This window comes from Mauremys mutica, chromosome 7 (genome assembly GCF_020497125.1).
Source record: "Mauremys mutica isolate MM-2020 ecotype Southern chromosome 7, ASM2049712v1, whole genome shotgun sequence".
Taxonomy (NCBI): Eukaryota; Metazoa; Chordata; order Testudines; family Geoemydidae; genus Mauremys; species Mauremys mutica.
This window is the reverse complement of record NC_059078.1, coordinates 72048754-72069797: the sequence shown is the minus strand read 5'-3', so window position 1 is coordinate 72069797 and position 21044 is coordinate 72048754. Positions and strand designations below refer to the sequence as shown.

General features: G+C 44.3%; 1 protein-coding gene across 1 annotated transcript; it reads left to right on the top strand.

The window, feature by feature from the left end:
* Positions 1–4510: 4510 nt before the first annotated feature.
* Positions 4511–17491, top strand: LOC123373845. The gene is made up of 6 exons (XM_045023031.1): positions 4511–4668; positions 10197–10264; positions 11999–12113; positions 14828–14940; positions 15982–16096; positions 17009–17491. Exons 1-6 carry the CDS (start codon positions 4602–4604, stop codon positions 17197–17199), a joined length of 669 nt encoding a protein of 222 aa, XP_044878966.1. The 5' UTR covers positions 4511–4601; the 3' UTR covers positions 17200–17491.
* Positions 17492–21044: the final 3553 nt, after the last annotated feature.

Sequence of the window (21044 nt, the reverse complement as noted above, 5' to 3'; positions counted from 1 at the left end):
TGTATGTCTGGCTGAAGTCCATGGGAATTGTGGGTGCTCAGCACCTCTGTGAATCTAGCCCGGTAATTTTTTTCAATCCAGCATACTCTTGGCCACTGCAGTGACCTAGTGACTACCCTCAGTTGTTCTCCAGGCTTCATTTGCTGGGAAGAATTAAAACTCTGCATATACTAATGAATGTTATGTGATGGAATAAAACAGACCAGCTGAGGTTCTTCTCATCTGAGAGCCCCATTTCACATGACTAGAAATGTATATTCTTTGTTGGTATAAAATACCACCTCTGCTTTCAGGGAGAAGCCTCACCACCAAGCGACTAATTTGTTATTTCCAAATATAGAAGGAGAAGTTCTTAAAGTATAAAAATATGTAGGATCAGATCCTCAGTTTAGGTAAATCACCAAAGCACTACTGATGTCAATTAGCTATTTACTGCCTATGTCATAGTTGTCCAGAAAGATTCTGGATCAGACTAATGTGAAACTACATTGATCTGCGCCAGCTGAGAATCTGGCCTGTTGAGCCTATATACCCAGCAAAACCAGTAACTATGAGATTGGGATAAAGCCTTTATGATTGACAACTGCACAGCAGCAATGAGGATAGCAGGAATGCTGCAAAGCCCCATTGGGTAGCTGGTCAGAGAGCTGCCTGTCTGTGTGACATTTTTACACCTATGATATTTAAGTGAAAATCCATGTCCAAGTATGTTTGTGATTTAAGTATTTTTCCGCTTTCTCTGCCAAGAGGTCTTACTTGTTGAGATCTGTATGTCCTGCTGCCATCTTTCCTTATTCATTTCCTGTTAGTTCTGTGTATGAAAAATAAATAGATAGCAAAGGGCCTCTGTATTTAATTTCTATTTTGTCATGTTTCAATGTACACTAGTTTTGAATCAATAAAACCCATGTCATAAACTGGATCCTATTTCCTGTTAATATTAATTGTAGGAAAAAACAGCTGCTACACACATGGAGTAACATTTTCATAAGAACCTGTGACTTAGGCACCCAACTCCCATTGATTTCTCAATGAAACTTAGACTTCTCATTAAGACACTTCCCCTCCCCGCTTGCTAAAAAAAGAAATCAGTGAAAAATGCAGATGGTGACACTAAAACCATTTTGCAAATTTGTATTATTTTGCCAAAGTGTTTCAGTTAAAAAAAAATCTGAGAAATTTGAAATGTTTCATTCTGACACTTAAGAATTAAGGGGGGAGGGATAGCTCAGTGGTTTAATCATTAGCCTGCTAAACCCAGGGTTGTGAATTTAATTCTTGAGGAGGCTACTTAGGGATCTGGGGCAAAAATTGGTCCTGCTAGTGAAGGTAGGGGGCTGGACTCAATGACCTTTCAAGGTCCCTTCCAGTTCTAGGAGATTGGTATATCTCCAATTATTACTTATTATTTGATAGTTTCTTGGTTCAGAAGACTTTTTTGGTTTAACATTTTCTTTAATGTTATTTTTAAAAAGTTCCTAATATTTTTAAATGATCAAAAAAGAAACAAAAAATTTCAATTTTGTCACAATAAAAGTTTGATCCTAAAAGAATTTTTGTTGTAGTTCTTGAGTCACCAAAAATTTCAAAAAAATTCATTTTCAGTTTGACAACAATTTGTTACTGTTTTGGAAATGGTAGTGTATCGAAAAATCAGTTATTCACTTAGCTCTACTTCTAAATGCTTAAGTCATTTTTGAAAATAGGTCTGTAGCAAAGTGAAGACTCACAAGCACAGCACCTCCTGCTGGTCAGTTGGGAATTAGCTCATCCAGCTCTCAGAGCACCTCCTGGTGGCCAGTGACTCACCTGCCTCAGACCCTGGTGCCCTTTACCTCAGGGTTCTGCCCCAGCAGTACCCCCACACTCTGGGTCTCCCCTCCCAGGGGAACCCCCAGCCCTCTACACCCACCTTGCCTAGGTGGCTACTGCCAGCCATCATCCAGCCCCCTCTCACTGAGGAAAACTGCAGTCTCTCATGACCACTCATTATTGGCAAGGGGGTCGGACCAGCTGCCTCTGCCTAACCCTGGGCTGCACCTCCCAGTCCCAGTACCCGTATAGGCCTTTATCAAGGCCTCAGCCTGGGGAATTGCATAGGCACTTTTCAAAATCCCACTAGGAACCTAAATAACTTTTTAAAATGTGGCCTTAAGTCAGTTAATGTGGGATTTTCAAAAGCACCTAAGAATATTAGGCACCCAGCTTCTACTGAAAGTCAATGAGAATTGGGCTTCTCATTTGCTTAAGCACTTTAGAAAATTTCACCCCAGGATCAAATTTACAAAGGTATTTAAATACCTAAAGGTGCAAGTAGACAACTCATGGGATTTTTTTCCTAAGAACCTAAATCAGTGAGGTGCCTAACTTTGGGAAAATCCCGCTAGGCGCCTATCCACATCTTTAGGCACCTCAATACTTTTTAAAATCTGGCCCCTAGGCATTTATGAAAATCTCACACTGTAGGTCCTGGTCCTGGTCTCACTTCAAGTTGGCACAACACAGGGAAGGGAGAGAGACAAAGGTCATTATTCACCAACTTTACCCTCCCATCCCTAGGCTAGTTTCTAGCTTAAATCAGAGCAGCCTCCTTTAGCTTACACCAGCTGTCTATGACCCCAAGGGAGAGTCCCAGCAGCTAGGAATTGCCAAGACATAGACACTCCACAGATAGAACACCCTGGGGAGAAGACCCCTACAGCATGGCGGTGGGGAAGTATTGTCATGGAGAATCCAGGGATTCCCTTTACTCTAGGGGAAGCCTCAGCCGACTGGATCAACAAGCATTGTGGCTGGCTTGCTTTGTCAGACCAGCACAAAGCAGCTGAAGTGAGACGAAGGATCTGGCGCCTTGTCTGTCAGTGCCTAATTCCTGAAAATATCTGGCCCGAGGCATATGCTTTGCTAAGATACTTACCCTTCCTCTTGGCTGGGGGCCTACTCACATTCAGAGTCTCCCACGCTAAACAGACAGTCCTGAGAGTCAATTGCAAAGCTGCCATAAAAGTGCAAACAATAGCTCATTTGTTTATGTTGGGCTGGAAACCCATATGTAGAAGTCATGTCAAAATCATCAAAACCATGATCAATATTTTCACAAATTGCTTCTATATTTGTTTCCCATGAGATGTGAAAGTTAGACATTCAGGCACAGCTCTGCAAAGGTATTTAGGTGCCTAACTCCCATTGAAATAAATGGGAGTTAGGCACCTAAATACCTTTGAAGATCTGGGCCTCAGGAGGTCAAGTGAGCAACTGATGAGAGACATCTAGATAAAGCTATGCTAGCAGATTTATCAGGGTGAGTTTAGTACTAGTGAAGAGCTGGCTTGGCAATCCTGTAGGCTGAAGCCATCCTTTCTTTCTCCTCAGAAAAGACAACTGCATGCGCGATGGTAGTGAGGGCTTTCTGCATATTACCAGAGTGATTCAAATAGAGCAGGCAGAGTCCTGTAAAAACAATGTTCTCCATCAGCCCTTCAAATTCTTAGTGGCTCTCTGGGTCCAGCATGCTGATGTTCCTTTTAATTTTCTACTTGTATTCATTAATATGAACAGATTTTTCTTTGCAGGAAAGTTTTGGGAATGGCTGGATTTGGAGACTGTGTGGTTGGGTTTTTTTTTGGCATGGATATCTCTTTTCACATGGAAAGAAGGGGTATTTGCTGTTTGCAATTTATTACATGCTATTCACCATCAATTATTCACCTTTTTATAACGTCCTCCAATGAGAGAGCAGAATCAATCTTATGTGACTTTAGCTGACCGCTCAGACAATATGAATAATGAATAACAAATAGTCAAAGCAAGCAATTTGTTAACAAATGTTAGTCTATAAACTGTCTGAACTTGGCAAAAACTTACCAGTAAATAGCAGAAATCAGGATTAATATGTGAATGATTCCCAGAGAAAGGGTCTGATTCTCCACGGTATTTGAACTTGTGTAGCCATTTACATAGGTACAAAGCAGGTGCAAAATGCTTACAAATCAGAATTATCGACTTGCTTACACAGTGGTAGCATTTAGAGTTGTTCTTCACTCACTTTGCACTGTTGTAGCTTGCTACCAAAGGCAGAAAGCAGGGGAAAATCAGGCCCCAATGGGTTAACTCCATGAATGATTCAACTACCTCTTGCCCTTAGCTAACTGCAGTATCCTAAAACCAGCTCTGAATCTGGCCCATTTTTGCTAAGGTGGGTGAAAACTAGTAGTGAATGAGCCAATTTTTTGTTTTCTTTTTAAAGATGACAAACCAGGTATTTGAAGATTAGAAAATAATAAGTGATCAAAAGGTTTACAGCAAACTAGTGAATTAGTCAGAGGACTTCCCAGTTGTGGCAGCAGTGGCAGGGACTGTGGGCGCCCCTATCCAATACCATGTAAATAAACATCTTTCCTAGGTGCATTCCTGGCAGGGTCTCCAGTGGGTTCCCAGGAGCTTGGGCAATGCGCATACTCCATGATGGGAACACTGTTAACTTTGGACAAAGCACAAGCTAAATAACCAGTGACCCAGTGCAAATACAGCCTTGTCTGTGCTTCCTCTGTTTTTGACTTCACAAGGAAAGAGTAACTACTACCTGCTCCACGGTAGCAGAGATGAAGTACAACTCCCACCTGCTCTGGCGAATGCTGTTTTTCATCGGTACAGTGTGGCTTATTACAGGTAAGTTGTGACCATTCTTTAATAATACCTTACAGAAAACAATTTTCAACCCAAAATAGGCAGCGACTTCCACCTTCAGGCACCCAAATAGACAAGGCGGTGTCTAAAATGGGCATTTGAGCACCTCCTGCAGTTGGTTTGAATTTGAAAATTGATATCTTCAGCTATCCAAGCTAGAATTTGAACCATAACCATCTGATCTTGCAAAAATACACACAAAGTTATCCCTGTTCTTTCTGCTTTGCTTGTTCTTACTGTGTTGGTAGAGATTATTTATTTGACACCCTTTGTCTGACAGGAAAGGTTTGTTTGTTTTAAACCTATTTTCCATTTGTCACCTTTACTCTTCACAGTTTGTCATTTCTTTTCAGGGGAGGTAGTGGGTGAGCTAGGGACCAAGCAGTAATTTCAAAGGGAGATACACTAGTCATGCATAAGGAGAAGAGTTAACAAGAAGGCCATGCTGTGGGGCTGTCTGAGCTGCCCTCTATGCAGCTAAGTGAGGGAGAGGGGCAAAGGTGGCTTTAAGCAACATTTACATCTCCTCATCTAAACCTAGGATGGCCAGGGACAAAAGCAGTTCTCAGGATAAGTTAAAGCAGCTTCAGTCTAACCTACACCTGGCTGATTAAGGCTGGATCAAGCAGCCAGAGATTCCTGGGAGGTAGGAATTCCCTGACTTGACCACTTTTCTCTCAAACAGGCTCCCTGAGGTAGGGACTGGGATCAGGGAGTGAGGTAGGAGCTGCTGTGGTGGCTTTATGGGATTTACTTTACACAAGGCAACGGGGAGACATCAGCAGGGGCGGCTCTAGAAATTATGCTGCCCCAAGCAGGGCGGCGCGGGGCGCCGCCCTTCCCCGGTCCCGCGGCCAGGGCAGAAGTGCCTGCGGCGGGTGCGGTGGTCCCGCGGCTCCGGTGGAGCAGCCGCAGGCATGCCTGCGGGAGCTCCGTCCGAGCCGCGGGACCAGCGCACCCGCCGCAGTCATGCCTGCGGGAGCTCAAGCGGAGCCATGGGAAGAGGGGACCCTCCGCAGTCATGCCTGCGGCCGGTCCGCTCCTCCCGGGGCTCGGGTGGACCTCCCGCAGGCATGACTGCAGAAGGTCCGCCGGAGCCAAATGCCGCCCTGCTCCGACAATGCCGCCCCACGCGCCTGCTTGGCGCGCTGGGCTCTGGAGCCGGCCCTGGACATCAGGGGCCCCTTTAAGATCTTTCTGCCCCCCCTCAAAGGGAATACACATACTTAACCACTCAGGATGAAGTTCACCCCAATGCTGAGGGCTTCACACAAAGCCCTGTGCACCATTAGAACTCTGAATTAGGTTGTGCACAGGGCCTTGTGCAACCCTCTGCACTAGGCCAAATCTCACCCTGTGGATAAAGACAAAGTATTGGTGCTAATAAAACTATGGACAAGGTAGGTAGGGCTGCCAATTTTGGTTGGCTGAATTCCTAGAGGTTTCATCACATGACATTATCTTTAATTAAAAGTTAATCTTTAATTCCTGGAGACTCCGGGACAATCCTGGAGGGTTTGTAACTCTAAAGGTAGGTATTGTGATACCTTTCATTAGACCAACAAATATATTGGCATATACAGTAACTTCTTGCTTAACGTTGTAGTTATGTTCCTGAAAAATGTGACTTTAAGCGAAACGATGTTAAGTGAATCCAATTTACCCATAAGAATTAATGTAAATAGGGGGGTTAGGTTCCAGGGAATTTTTTTTCACCAGACAAAAAAAACTATATATATATATGCATATATATATACACACACACACACACAGTATAAGTTTTAAACAAACAATTTAATACCGTACACAACAATGATGATTGTGAAGCTTGGTTGAGGTGGTGAAGTCAGAGGGTGGAAGAGGGTGGGATATTTCCCAGAGAATGCCTTACTGTTAAATGATGAACTAGTTCTCAGCTGAGCCCTCAAGGGTTAACACATTGTTGTTAATGTAGCCTCACACTCTACAAGGCAGCATGAATGGAGGGAGGGGAGACAGCATGGCAGACAGAGACACACACCCTGTGTGAGAGAGAGAAAGAGATGTGCATTGCTCCTTTAAGTATGCTGACACCATCCTAAGTACATTGCCTTTAAAAAGATCAGGAAGTTGAGACAGCATCTGTGGCCAGCTCTCTCCATCCTGAGCCCTGTCCTGTCCCCACCCAGTTCTATATGGAGAAGGGAGTAAGCGGGGGCAGGAGTAGGGGGGAGGGGACACCCTGACATTAGCCTCCCTATTCCCTCCTCCCCTGCACAGCAAGCAGGAGGCTCCTGGAAGCAGCTCCAAGGCAGAGGGCAGGAGCAGCACATGGCAGTGGGGGGAGGGACAGCTGAACTGCCGGCAATTGATAGCCTGCTGGGCGGCTGTTGCACAGGGAACTTAGGGGAGCAGGGAGCTGCTGATCCACCCTGGTTCCAAGCCCCCCACCAGCTAGCTGCAAAGGGCTGCTCTTCCTGCAAGGAGTGGACAAGGCAGGCGGCTGCCAAACAACTTTATAAGGAAGCATTGCACAACTTTAAATGAGCGTGTTTCCTAATTGATCAGCAATGTAACAACATTAACCAAGATGACTTTAAGTGAGGAGTTACTGTACAGGCTTGGAGGGCTAGAAGGCCCTCCTCAGAGGAGACATTTGGGTAAAACCAACAAAGCTCAGTTTTGCTTGTGACCTAAACCAGGATTTAAACCCAGGTCTCCAAAGACAAAAGTCTAGTAGCCACTGCCGTAGTAATCCTCTCCTCCCAATGGATTTTATAGGCCAGATTATGATCTGAGTTACACTTGCATAATTCTACAATAACACTGCTGAAATTAATAGTCTGTCTCTAGATTTACATCCATGTCACTGAGAGCAGAATTTGGTCCCATGTGGTAAAAGGACATAGTTTTCCTGTTTAGGTCTCAAATCTACCCGCCACAAATGTCACAAAGTATTTCTGAATGGGGTGAGCAAACTATTGATAATTGCATCAGGATGTCATCCTCTACTAAAGGCATTGCTTTGGATTTAACTTCCTTTTAGAATAGTGTGTTATGTGGCCTACGCTGTTTGAGTGTCTCTTTAGTTGTGATAACATTGAGAACAGATGCTAGTACCTGTGACATGAGTCTCTAAGGACAAAAAATGTGCATGTAATAATAAATATAATAAGAATAACATCCCCTCCTTCACCTTTTTTTAGTGCTCCACTAGGGGTATGTCTACACTACAAGAGTAGTTCGATTCAACTTAATTCGGATTTGTGGAATCGACCTTATGAAGTCGAATTTGTGTATCCACACTAAGGACACTAATTCGACTTTGTGAGTCCACACTAACGGGGCAAGCGTCGACTTTGGAAGCGGTGCACTGTGGGAAGCACAGTTCCCGCACTCCCTGCTGCCCATTTGAATGCTGGGATTTCCCCCCAATGCATGCTGGGGGGAAAACTGTGTCGAGGGTGGTCTTGGGTAACTGTCAGAATTCAACAGTCCCTCCCGCCGGAGGGAAATCAGTTCGCGCACTTTTTCTGGTCAGTGACAGCGCGGACGCCACAGCACTGCAGTGCGAGCATGGAGCCCGCTGCGATCATCGCTGCACTTATGGCTGTTGTCAACTCCTCACACCTTATCGTCCACCTCTTCCACAGTCAGATGCTGAGAAATCGGGCGAGGAGGCTCCGGCAGCGCGGTGAGGACATGAAGTCAGAGAGTGACTCAGACCTCTCACAAAGCATGGTACGCTGCGCCGTGGAGATCATGGTGGCAATGGGTCATGTTCATGCTATGGGACGGTGATTCTGGGCCTGGGAAACAAGCATGGACTGGTGGGACCGCATAGTGCTGCAGGTCTGGGATGTATCACAGTGGCTGCGAAACTTCAGGATGCGTAAGGGCACTTTCCTTGAACTGTGTGACTTGCTGTCCCCTGCCCTGAAGCGCAAGGACACCCGGATGCGAGCAGCCCTGAGTGTGCAGAAGCGAGTGGCCGTAGCCCTCTGGAAATTTGCAACGCCAGACAGCTACCGGTCAGTAGCGAACCACTTTGGCGTGGGCAAATCTACCGTGGGGGTTGCTGTGATGCAAGTAGCCCACGCAATCGTTGAGCTACTGCTCTCAAAGGTAGTGACCCTGGGAAATGTCCAGGTCATCATAGATGGCTTCGCCGCAATGGGATTCCCAAACTGTGGTGGGGCTATAGATGGCACTCACATCCCTATCCTGGGACCGGCCCACCAGGCCAGCCAGTATATTAACCGAAAGGGCTACTTTTCAATGGTGCTGCAAGCACTGGTGGACCACAGGGGACGCTTTACCAACATCTACGTCGGGTGGCCGGGCAAGGTTCATGACGCGCGTGTGTTCAGGAACTCTGGTCTGTTTAAACGCCTGCAGGAAGGTAGTTTCTTCCCGGACTACAAAATAAATGTTGGGGATGTGCAGATGCCTACAGTGATCCTCAGGGACCCAGCCTACCCGCTAATGCCCTGGCTCATGAAGCCCTATATTGGTGCCTTGGACACTGACAAGGAGCTCTTCAACTACTGGCTGAGCAAGTGCAGAATGGTGGTGGAGTGTGCTTTCGGACGTCTGAAGGGGAGATGGAGGAGCTTACTGACTCGCTCGGATCTCAGCGAAACCAATATCCCCATTGCTATTGCAGCTTGCTGTGTGCTCCACAATCTCTGTGAGAGCAAGGGGGAGACCTTTATGGCGGGATGGGAGGTTGAGGCAAATCGCCTGGCTGCTGATTATGCTCAGCCAGACACCCGTGCAATTAGAAGAGCCCAGCGGGAAGCGGTGTGCATCCGGGAGGCTTTGAAAGCTAGGTTCCTCAGCGAGCAGGGTAACCTGTGACAGTTCTGTTTCTTTACAGAGAAGCTGAACCTGCCCCTGTTTCACTTACTGTTGACTTTTTTCTATGCTTACATACCCCGTTCATCACGTTTCCCCCCTTCCAACACCCGTGTAAAAATAAAGGTAATGGAGCATTTGTAATTAACAACCTTGTCTTTACTAATGACTTCTGCTGGAGAGCTCTGCATCGTTGCCAGTGCTGCTGAGCTCGCCCCGATGTCCAACCAGGAAATGAGATTCAAACTGGCCAGACAGGAAAAGGAATTCAAATTTTCCTGGGGCATTTCCTGTGTGGCTGGTCAGAGCATCCGAGCTCGGACTGCTGTCCAGAGCGTCAACAGAGTGGTGCAGTGTGGGATAGCTCCCGGAGCTACTAAGGTCGATTTCCGTCCACACCTAGCCTAATTCGACATAGCCATGTCGAATTTAGCGCTACTCCCCTCGTTGGGGAGGAGTACAGAATTCGAACTAAAGAGCCCTCTATGTCGAATTAAATGGCTTCCTGGTGTGGACGGGTGCACGGTTAATTCGAATTAACGCTGCTAAATTCGAATTAAAGTCCTAGTGTAGACCAGGCCTTGGATATTCCAACAGGCAGAGAAAAAGGTACTTTTTTTTAATTTTTAGAAGCATCAACAGATAAATGTGCTGTCCTGTCTGCTTGTTTTTAGATTTTATTGAAGCTGGAACTGCCGATTGTAAAAATGCTGATTTAAGTGATTTGAATCATCAGGTGAAGGTAAAGACCTGTTTTTATACACTCTGTATGTATGTATGGGGCTGGAGCTGATGAGGTTTAAGGTGTATAAAGAAGAGGGATTTACATTGTACATTAGTCTGCAACAGTTCCTTCTAGCTAGATCAGAATGAAGAGGGTCACTTTTAGTTCAGCTGGTAGAGCTGTTGCCTACTAATCAGACAGATGGGAGTTTGCACCTTAGGTGTAAGACTGTACAAGACAAGCATAAATGCAACCATGGGCTGAAGGATTCTGCATGGAATTGTGCCTCATCTTTGTATGGACTAACAACATTATTAGGAGCAAATCACTCAGTGAAGAAATGGTGGGGCAGGATGTCAGGACTCTGTGCAGAAGACTCCTTTCGCACTGTGGAGGAAGGGTGGAGCAGAGGAAGGGAGATGGAGGAGCTGGGATGGGGCAGGCGGATAAGCAAATACATTTGCTCTTCTTTCCATTCTCACCATAAAGAAGGTGCACACCCACCACACGGACAGCTGCAGTTCTGATGAGTGGTTCTGCTGACAATCCATGGACTGCAGTTTTTTATTCCTTCCACTCATGCCACCTGGAGCTCTCCTTGGCACCACAGTAGTCTTAGGGTATGGCTACACTGCAACATAAGCCCGTGCTTAAGCCCAGGCTCAAGCCTAACCGCCCTTGCATCTACACTGCAATTGTACTAGCTGAGGGGTGACTCAGGGTCCCGGAACCCTGTAGGGCTGGAAAGTATGAGCTTGAGTTACGCCAGTACCCAGGGTCTGAGACCTATTGCTTTGCAGTGTAGATGCAGCCCTGCTTGTCTTGGGTCCCGGGAGTCTCCAGAAGTATCCCACAATTCCATGGGACAACTTTCTTAGTCTTCTCTATTCCAACAATCTGCAATCCCTTCTTTTGAAAATGGAAGCTACCCCCTCTTCCCCCGTGAATGAGTAGCTCAGGGCAGCATTAACCTATTCTGTTCTGATCACTGACCTGCAAGCATGCTATCAGAGAGCCTCCCAGGTTCACAATGGAGAATGAACCGATCAAACTGCTTCCTGGTAATGAGCTGCTTCCTGGTAATGAGCAGGGCAGGCAGTAAAGTTTTCCCACAGTGCACCATGGTCATAGGGCTAGAGGGGCCACATTTTGGGGTGGATGCTAGGGACTCTGGGGCTCTGCTCATTGCAGGGTGGATGCCAGAGCCCTAGGTTCGAGCATGGCTTAGAAAAGTCTTAACATAGGGTTAAGATACAATGTGGATGTTTAAGCCCAGGTTCCCCAATACCAGTCAGCTGTTGGGCTTACATTGCAATGTAGACATACCCTTAGTGCTTAGGCCATTAGGAAATCAAAGCATGGTTATTCTAACTGTCCGAACCCAGATTTGTACCTACTTATTGTCTCACCTCTCTTTGCAAATTCTGTGTAATTTTGAAGGCATCAGAGGTTGCGTGTGGTGGCAGTGGGGGTAATTGTGCTTAAAATCACTTTTACGCTGCTCCTTATACATATATAATATAAATAAAACAACCAAGATCAATATCCCAGAGCTCTCTGGCAATAGCACACAAGTCTCTGCATTTATTTGTGCAGATTTGTTTATAAGCACACAAATTTCAGGTTTAGGTTAATTATTTTTAGGAAAAAATATCTTTGTTACGATAATGAAAAACACTATGACATTTCTCTTTTCTCTGAATGTCACAAGCCTTTCCCACACTAACAATCCATTCTTTCCTCCCTCCACAGAAGTTTTCTCAGTGCTTCCTTGAAATGCTTCCCGATGATAAGAGAACTGAAATCAATTCCCTTGCATGGTCATTGCAACAGGTACTTGATCGCCTAAGAGAGGTTCAAGGGAAAGGTGAGGATCTTATCTTTTATTGGAAAAACTCTTCATTTTTACCTGAAGGAGAATCTATGTTCATAGTGTACTAGCCAGAGGAATTCTTTGGGCATCATTAATGATGGGCTTGAACCAGAATGTCAGATTCAACCCCCTTCAGCTCTTCCAAACCCCCCTCTCCTGCTCTTTGCTGGTTGACAAAATGAGAACTTACCAGGTCTGAAGTGGAAGCAGCAGGAAAAAAATCATTAAGTCCCAGCTCCTCAAAGGTACTTAAGCCTAAACCTAAATACCTTTTAAGATCTGGGCCTAAGGAACTTCACAGGGGTCTGTGCCATCAACAGCCTGGCAAGCTATAGATGCTGAACCAGTGATCTCACAACAGCCTGTCCCTTGACCTCAGACAAGCAAGCTTAGATGTGGTTAGTCAATGACATCACAAAGGCCTAACCCTTGAAATCAGACCAGAAAGCCAGAGGTGTAGCGCCAGCAACCTCAGAGAGGCCTTTGCCTCAATTTCTACCCAGGAAGCGAGAGAGATTGAACTGGATTTGGAGAAGAATTGTCCAAGCCCTGAGTCCCTTAACAGCCTCCCTTCTTCTACAGGTAGATCTGTCCCCTTGCTGGTCTCCCTCTCCTTCATGGGGACAGAGGGGAAAAGGAAGATCTGCCACCAGTGTCCCTAACCCCAGCAATGGTAAAGGGGCCTCGTCAGTTCTGTCTGCCCTCTAGACACTTCACAGTAGGCTGAGATGCAAAGGGCATCTGAGAGGCAAGAGATGTTCTCCTATGCAGTGCCACACACTGCACACATGTGTGTACCTACATCCTTGTCTGGATCGCTATGGGCCTGGATGGGGTATGGATTCCTTCCAGATACATATATTCCTTGGGTCCAGTTCGCCTCCTTCACCATGTCCAAACACAGAAGATGATGCAATGATGTTTACTGAGATTTTGGAAGCAATATTGTCCATTTCTCCCATCAAGTTCTTTCCTCACAATCTACATAAAATGGGAGGATATTAGTGTTTACAACTTGGCTTTAGACTAGAGGTATTCAAAGTTGGGGTTATGCCCCTGAGTAAGTAGTGAAGAGTATTATTCTGGGGATCACATTTTCTACAGAATCTAAGACTATGTCTACACTGGAGCTGGAAGGTGTAACTAGCTCTGATCAGCCTAGCATGCTAAAAATATAAATATAACCATGGTGGTGCAAATGATGTGAGGGACTAGCTACTATGAGTATGATCCTGTCTGAAACCTTAAGTACATACTTGGGCAGCTTGCCAGTTCCACCCCTTGTGTTGCTGTGTCTATACTAGAGATACTAGTTAGCATGCTAGCTTGATCAGAGCTAGTGTGACTATTTCTCCTTGAACTTGACATTACTAACTTTTCAGCACCAGTGTAGCTAAACCCTAGGATGTTATTAAAAACAAAATGTTTCTAGCCTTTCATGTTATAGGAAATGAAAGTAGCTGCAGTAAGTAGGTCTATTGAATCTGTAGCACTGAGGAATGGGCAGTTTATCATATTTTCCATAAAACTGTGTAATATCTGAATTATTTTAAATGTGATATTTTCAAATTTCTCTGCACTGATTGTAAATGCCAACGTGAGTCATACACAACATGATGCACTTTTAAAACATAACTAGAGCTGGTCGAGAGTATTCTATCAAAACAGTTTTTGATGGAAAACTGTGTTTGACAAAGCTAATATTTTCATGAAAAGTGTGTCCTCTGAGCCTCCTGAGTGAGACATAGAGACAAAAGCATGGAAGAGAATGTGGACCCTAGATTTGATGGTGATAATTGCATTGAGTGCAATTATGACTTGTTTCAATCACATGTAGCAGGGCTTCTTCTCTGCCTCAGTGGGTCCCATGCTTCTTTCTAGCGGTGGGTTAGGATAGCATCTTATCTCTCAGAATCCCTCCCTCCCCCGGTGTATAGTGGGCAGGTAAATTCTGTCTCCAAGTGGCCTTCCCATTTCTGGGCCTGTTAAGCCATCACTGCTTCACTGGGACTTCTGGCCTCCTCAGTGGACATCCAGTGAGAGGAAAAGAGGGGGTGGGGGGCAGTCCCACCCTCTACTCCAGGCCCCAACCCAGGAACCCTACAAGTAGCAGCCTCATGCTGTCAGTTCCCAGGAAAGCTGCTAGCTTCCCTGGGTTACTTCCCCATGCCCCTTGGCTTATTGTTCCCACTTTGCTTGGCAGGGTTCCTCCCGACCCTCCTGCTGGGGAGGGAGAGCCCTAGTCTCTAGTAGCCCTTCCAGGTGTGGCAGCACCACACCAAATGCACAGCTCAATCTCTCCCCTCTGGCAGTGTCCTTTTCTTCAGGTCTTTGGACCTAGAAGGGTCCTTAGCTCCTGTTTAGGGTAGGGTTTCTCCCCCAATCTCTATACCTGTGGGGTTCTCCCCTGGTCCTTGTCAGCTGCCACACCACTCAGCTTCACTCTCACAACACCTATCACCCACACTGACTGGCGGGGGGAGGCTTTTAACCCATTCTGGCAGGTTCTTAATTGGCTCCAGGTGTCCTAATTAACCTGGAGTAACCCTTGCTCAGTTACCAGGGGAAGAGGGACCTGCTTATTCTGAGGCTAATACCGTCCTTTTCTGCACTCTCCTGTAGCTGTCTGGCCTGACTCTGTCACACACAGCATAATTTTGTAAGGTTGCCAAATTTACAATGCTCTAAATTATTTTCTCTTTCTAAAGCTTGCAATGCCTTCATGCCAAAAAATTGCACTGTCCCAGAGGCACCCAAAAATGGTGGTCTTGTGTGTGTCAGCATTGACAATGTCCACTACTGCAAGCCAATGTGTAACCAGGTATTGTACACGTTTTACAGTTAGTATTATAGTAACTCAGTGCATTAATACAGTAGCTCTTCTACCCTGAAACGTATGTGTTGAAACTTCTGGTGTCATCTCTCCTCTTCTTTTCTAGTTCTTTCCTGCACCCATCATAGACATATTGGAATGCTTAGATCACAGTGTTAAGTTTGAAGGCTACCCTTAGCCTAATCTTTGTATGAACATATGTCCCTATATTGCTGCGCATTTATTGTCTGTATTGGGGAGAATGATGCTTGGAATACGAAGGATTTTGCAGAACAGAATCGTGCTGTATTTTTTTTTAGACCTATCTGAAGGAAGATTGCATTATGACTTCACATTATGCTTGGTTTTAGTGGATTTGTTGGACTCTAAACACCTAGTCACCTCCTTTGTTGTCTCATGGAGTCCTGATACTTAACTTGTTGTTCCCCCTGTTTTAGTTCTAAGTCAATACTCCTTAATTTTACACCTTGAATCATGCCTCCTTAATGTTATTTCCTCCCAAGGTTTCAAGTATCAGAGGGGTAGCCGTGTTAGTCTGGTTCTGTAGAAGCAGCAAAGAATCCTGTGGCACCTTATAGACTAACAGACGTTTTGCAGCATGAGTTTTCGTGGGTGAATACCCACTTCTTCGGAATACCCACTTCTTCGGAATACCCACAAAAGCTCATGCTGCAAAACGTCTGTTAGTCTATAAGGTGCCACAGGATTCTTTGCTGCTCCCAAGGTTTGTTATCCTATAATTGCTATCTGATTATATTTCCCTTTTTTCATCATAGTTTCAGATCCTTTTAAATTCCTTCTTTTTGGCTTTCTTCTGACTCCCTCCAATTTGCCAATTAATATTGTAACTACTGATATATAACCACACATATATACGAATGAAGGCCTTGATTCTGCAAACATGTATAAATTTATTAACACAAGTACTCTCACTGAAATCCAGTGGACTAACATTACAGTTTATTGTAGTAAACATGATTCAGTGATGTCATCTAATTCATAGCATTTCTTTCATGTGTGTTACACGAGGGTTATGACTTTGGATTTCTGAGACGAAGTAGAGTATATGAGAAATGTGGAGCGTCTACTGGTTATTCCTGGACAACACAACTAGTTGGTGGAAACAGGCTGGCTGATTGTATCTGTGAGTATTTCTGAAACCTATTATTATTTAAGACAGTTTTCATTTGTGGACCCCTAAAAAATTTCAAATGGAGGTGCAGACCCTTTGGAAATCTTAGATATAGTCTGCGGACCCCTGGAAACCACTGATTTAAGAAAACTCTCAAAATTCTAACTAGCAATTATTCCAATATTGGTATTAGTACTGTTTTATTTACTGCAGGTTTAGAAATACTGTTAGTTTTAAACCCACTGTAAAGGAAAGGTCAACTTTGTGTTTCAACTTTGATAATTTTTCACATTTATTAGCCAGTAATCATCTTGGCGCATGCGGTACCTTTTATGACCTTGTACCTGAACATATATTCTACTTTGTTTTTGTGTGCTTGGTGATCAATGCGTCTTCTGTAGATAGTGTATCAATGCATGGAATAATATTAGTAGGAGGGATTGCCATTTAGTGCGCAAAAAACCCAACCGGGGACCTGTTGTGCAAGTCACTATAAAAAGGCAATTTCTTCCTCAAAGAGTCTAAATAAATAAGATGGACAAAGGGGAGCACACAGAAAGCAGTATCATCTACCATTTACAGATGAAGACTAGAGAGATTACGTGTCCCACATGAAGTCTGTGAGAGAGCCAGGAATGGAACACAGACTTTTTGAGTCTTACTTCAGTGCCTTGCCCACAAGGCCATCCTTGCTCTGTTTGGTGAAAGCGTTCCACTCTTAACTATGGAGACTCATTTCACTCTTACTTGAGCTGATTGAGAGGGTCAAAAAAAGGAGCAGCTTTATTTCAGAGAGAAAATGCCATTCCTGAGCTTCACTTGGTAGGGGTGGATATAGTTTCTCTGGGGCCACTACCCAAACTCCCCTGCCATGCCTAGTCCACTGGTTTCAGCTTAGCAATTAATCTCCTTTTATCTTTACAGCCTCACCCATTGCTGTGAGTGGAGTCAAGTCTGCATACTTCCCCGCTCACATGTGCTGTCAACAAACAATAGCCAATGCCACTGCTGAAAGCGAGCAGATAGAAATCTTCCTCAGAGAACTTGCTGAGGCTGAGAAGGATGTCTCTCAGAAACGTGAAATGGCAATTGATTGTATATTGTGTGGTAACTAGGTGTATGGTTCAACAAACGTAGTGCAGGCAGGTGGGTTACTATATTTGTAATTGCCATAGGATATTTTAAAAGCTAAAGGCAGGTCAATTCATATCAATCTAATGGGATAGTTCTCAGATCAATGAACGTGGTATTTTTAGGAAGGGTTGAAGAGCACATCCATCATTTGAACTAACTTCAGCCCTTAGATGCTCACAGATATGGAGTTTGCATAGAATTCAGAGCTGAAGCTAAGGCAGTATGGTCTATTTCCCAACATGTGTATCATGCAATAAAGAAAGTGTTCAGTTATGTAGATTAAATTTGTTCAGTGCTGATGAAAGATGCTTCATGACAGCCTTGGAGATCGAAGTCTTCTCTTTATCTAGGGAACAGGTAGTGCATGAGTAGTGATTGCGCAAACTTTCCTCATGTCAGTTTGACAATCCTGGACTGATCTTTTTCAGCAGTACTACTGCCTAGTCAGTTATTCCCCATTTTGTACTTGTGCATTTGCTTTGCACTTATCTATATTGAATTTCATCTTGTTGATTTCAGACCAATTCTCTAATTTATAAGGTCATTTTGAAATTAAATTCTGTCCTCCAAAGTGCTTGCAACCACTCCCAGCTTGGTGTCATCCACTTTAGTGGTTTCATGAGTTATTTTTGAAACTTAAGTGACCCTGATTTTGTTGTTTAAGTGGTCTTTACCACTAGTGGTCCCTTTAGCAGTCTCTTGGTTGATTTTAGCCACTTAAATGGCCCCTGTTTTGCCATTTTAGTGTGGTTGCTTCTTCCATTTTAGTGACCTTTGGGGTGACTTTTCCCACTTAGATGTTCCCAGTTCTACCCCTTTAGTGGTCTAAGAGGTGTTTTTTGCCACTCAGGGAGTCCCATTTTTTCCACGTTAGTGGTCTCGGATGTGATTGCCATTTAACTGGTACTGGGGGGTGGTTTTGCCACTTTAGTTGCCTTACTAGTGCTATCTAGTGCTTACTAGTACCATATTAGTGCTATCTCTGAGGTGACTTCTCCTACTTAGGATATTCCAGTTTTAGTACTTGAATAGTTTCAGTTTTGCCACTTTAGGAGACTTTTGCCACTTAAGAAGTCTAAGGGGGGACTTGCCACATAAATCATCCCATTAAAGAGCTCATTTAAGTATCTCAGTATGGTGACTTTTGTCACTTAAGTGGTCTCAATTTTGCCACTTAGTGGGGTGATTTTGGCATTTAAGTGGCAAAACTGGGATGATTTCCATGGAAAAGTTACCCCTGCAACCACTTAAATACCAAAATCACCCTACTAAAGTGGCAAAATTGCGACCACTCCTGAGCCCTTTTAAAGTGCAAAACTCGCCCCAACCAAATGACAAAACAAAGGCCATCTACGTGAAGATTCTGAGACCTCTTATGTATCAAATCTAAGACCATTTAGTGAATATGGAATGATAGCACTGACATATTAATTACATTTTTAAAGTAGACACATTTTTAAATAGGTAATTTTGTTAAAAATTCTATATTTTATTTATAAGATATTAACTGTCCCTTCAGGAAGCTATCCCTTCTCTGTGTGTAAAACAAGCTTGTCTTTTTTAATAGCCTGGTCTACAAATAGAGTGCAAAAAACCTTGAAAAGTGTTTCAAAACAGACTGTATGCCATAGAAAAGTGATGATATAACAGTGCCTAGAGTCCCATCAATGGTATAACGATATAGCAAGTCTGAGTAAATGATAGCTTGGAAATTTTGCATTAACCGTTTAGAGATGCGTCATGGACCACTGTGGTAAAAGCTATTTACTCAGTTTGATCAAGCCTAGCAGACTTTTTGATAAATAGATAAAATGAGATTAGCTGGGTTTTCAACTTCATTGCCAATGAAGATGTATTGCAACACAGCAGAGCAAATAGTAGCTTACATAAGCTAATGAAAAACAGATTAAAAAACCTATGCAAGTATATCTGTTTTCAGTGAAGACCCATGTGCAGTTATTCCTTTAAACAGATTAGATACAAATGGACATCTTGCACTAACTTCTAGTCTATGCCCAATGCCACACAAACCTCCAACTCCGCCCTACATTTTTTTAACAAAGCAGGAGCAAAGTTAATGATACTCAATAGCCAAGCACGTTGGAGAGTTTATACACTTTAAATGCCCATGGACATGCCTTGCTGAAAATGTCTGTAAGTTCTGAGTTTCGCATAGGAAAAAAGTATCATTATTTCCCCTTCCCCCATTTATTTAGCTAGTCTTAGCAATGAACTGTGTAATGAACTGAATTGATGGTTATAAGCAAGCAGCATAAGTCACTTTTGCCACCCACAAAGGCTAGACAGTTGGGAGAGAATGCTCTACTTTTACATGCCCTGCTAGGATCATGAATGTCTCTGGTTATTTTACCTTGACCCTTCAATTAAGCACTAAATTCTTCTTCAGAGAATTTAACCACAGATGGCTGCTAGCATGGAACTTTTCTAGGCACCGTTGATGATGTCACTTGTAAGAGTTTTGAGACACTTGGCCTTGAGCTTGCAGTAGCCCATGCCCATGCATTACCTTCAGAGAGGGTACAGATCCCTTAGCTGCGTGAAAGAAGATTTCAAAAGCTTCCAAACACACTCCTTCTATACTTCCCTGTCTGAATCCAATCCAATACTGAGGCAGGTTTGGAGGAGGACTGAGGCTAAGCCCATTTTGCTAAAAATCTAATCACCGTTTAGCAAGTTAAATGAGAAACATGAAGAGGAAAAGAATACTTAGCTGTTGGTCACCTGGAGCAGAAGGCGAGTAAACAATCCCAGGTCCTTTTCAAAGACGGCACTAATCTGTGTTGGGTGACATAGTTACAGAACATGAGAGCAAACAATTATGAAACATAAACAGAGGGTTTGGTGGCTACTTAGTTTTCTAAGCAATCTGAGTCTGAGTCTGGAAGGTTTTTGTTCTATTTTTTTGTTGACTGTACACCATGTCCACAGCTCTGATAACAGACACCCCCACAGTTTGTGTTCTTTTTCATATCAGTTCCTTTTTCCAGTCCTCATGACTATTAGCAGTAGTTCCAAAGAAAGGGCATTGTTATGCTGCACTTAACCCTCAGTAGCAGGGCTGGCGCTAGGCACCAGCAAAACAAACAGGTGCTTGGTGCAGCACATTTCCAGGAAGCAACAGTTTGGCCAGCCTTTTTTTTTTAAACTCACATTCTCTCCTCTCACAATCCTGCAGAAGCGGAGCCACGGAGCAGCTGGGGATCCAGCATGGGAGCTGAGAACCCATGGGACCCTGGGAACTGTAGTTCCTTGGTTAGCTCCCTGCCTATAGAGCCAGCCCTGGAGCAGGGAAAGAACTACATTTCCCAGCAATCCCTTGGCAGCTATCAACAGGAAAGGGAGGGGTAGGGAGTGAGGTAGCTGAGCCATGCGTCAAAAGGGGTGGCACTGTGAATGGGGTACAAGTGTGCCCAAGGAGTAGAAGGCTTTGCCCCAGATATCCCCTTCAGAAGACTTCCCCAGACTGCATTAGGGATACTGGTGTGACCTCACCTTGCAGCCCACAAAGAAGGAATTGGGTGCACTAAATGGACAGTGCACCTCTCTATCTGAAGCCTAGCAAGGGAGGTACGTGGATCCCACTAGAATTTAAAATGAAAAGTAAGGGAGGGGAGGCTCTGCTAGGGGACTTCAGCAGCTTTAGATACAGTACCAGGCACGTAGGACGATTTCCACTTCTGAGCCAGGGAAGCAGAAATTGACTTTCCTTTCCAGATTTAGCTAATATTCAGAAAGGGAATCTAGCACCTGCCTTCCTGATTTGAACACCCTCAAAATACAGGAGTGCTCAAACTCAATTTGGGCA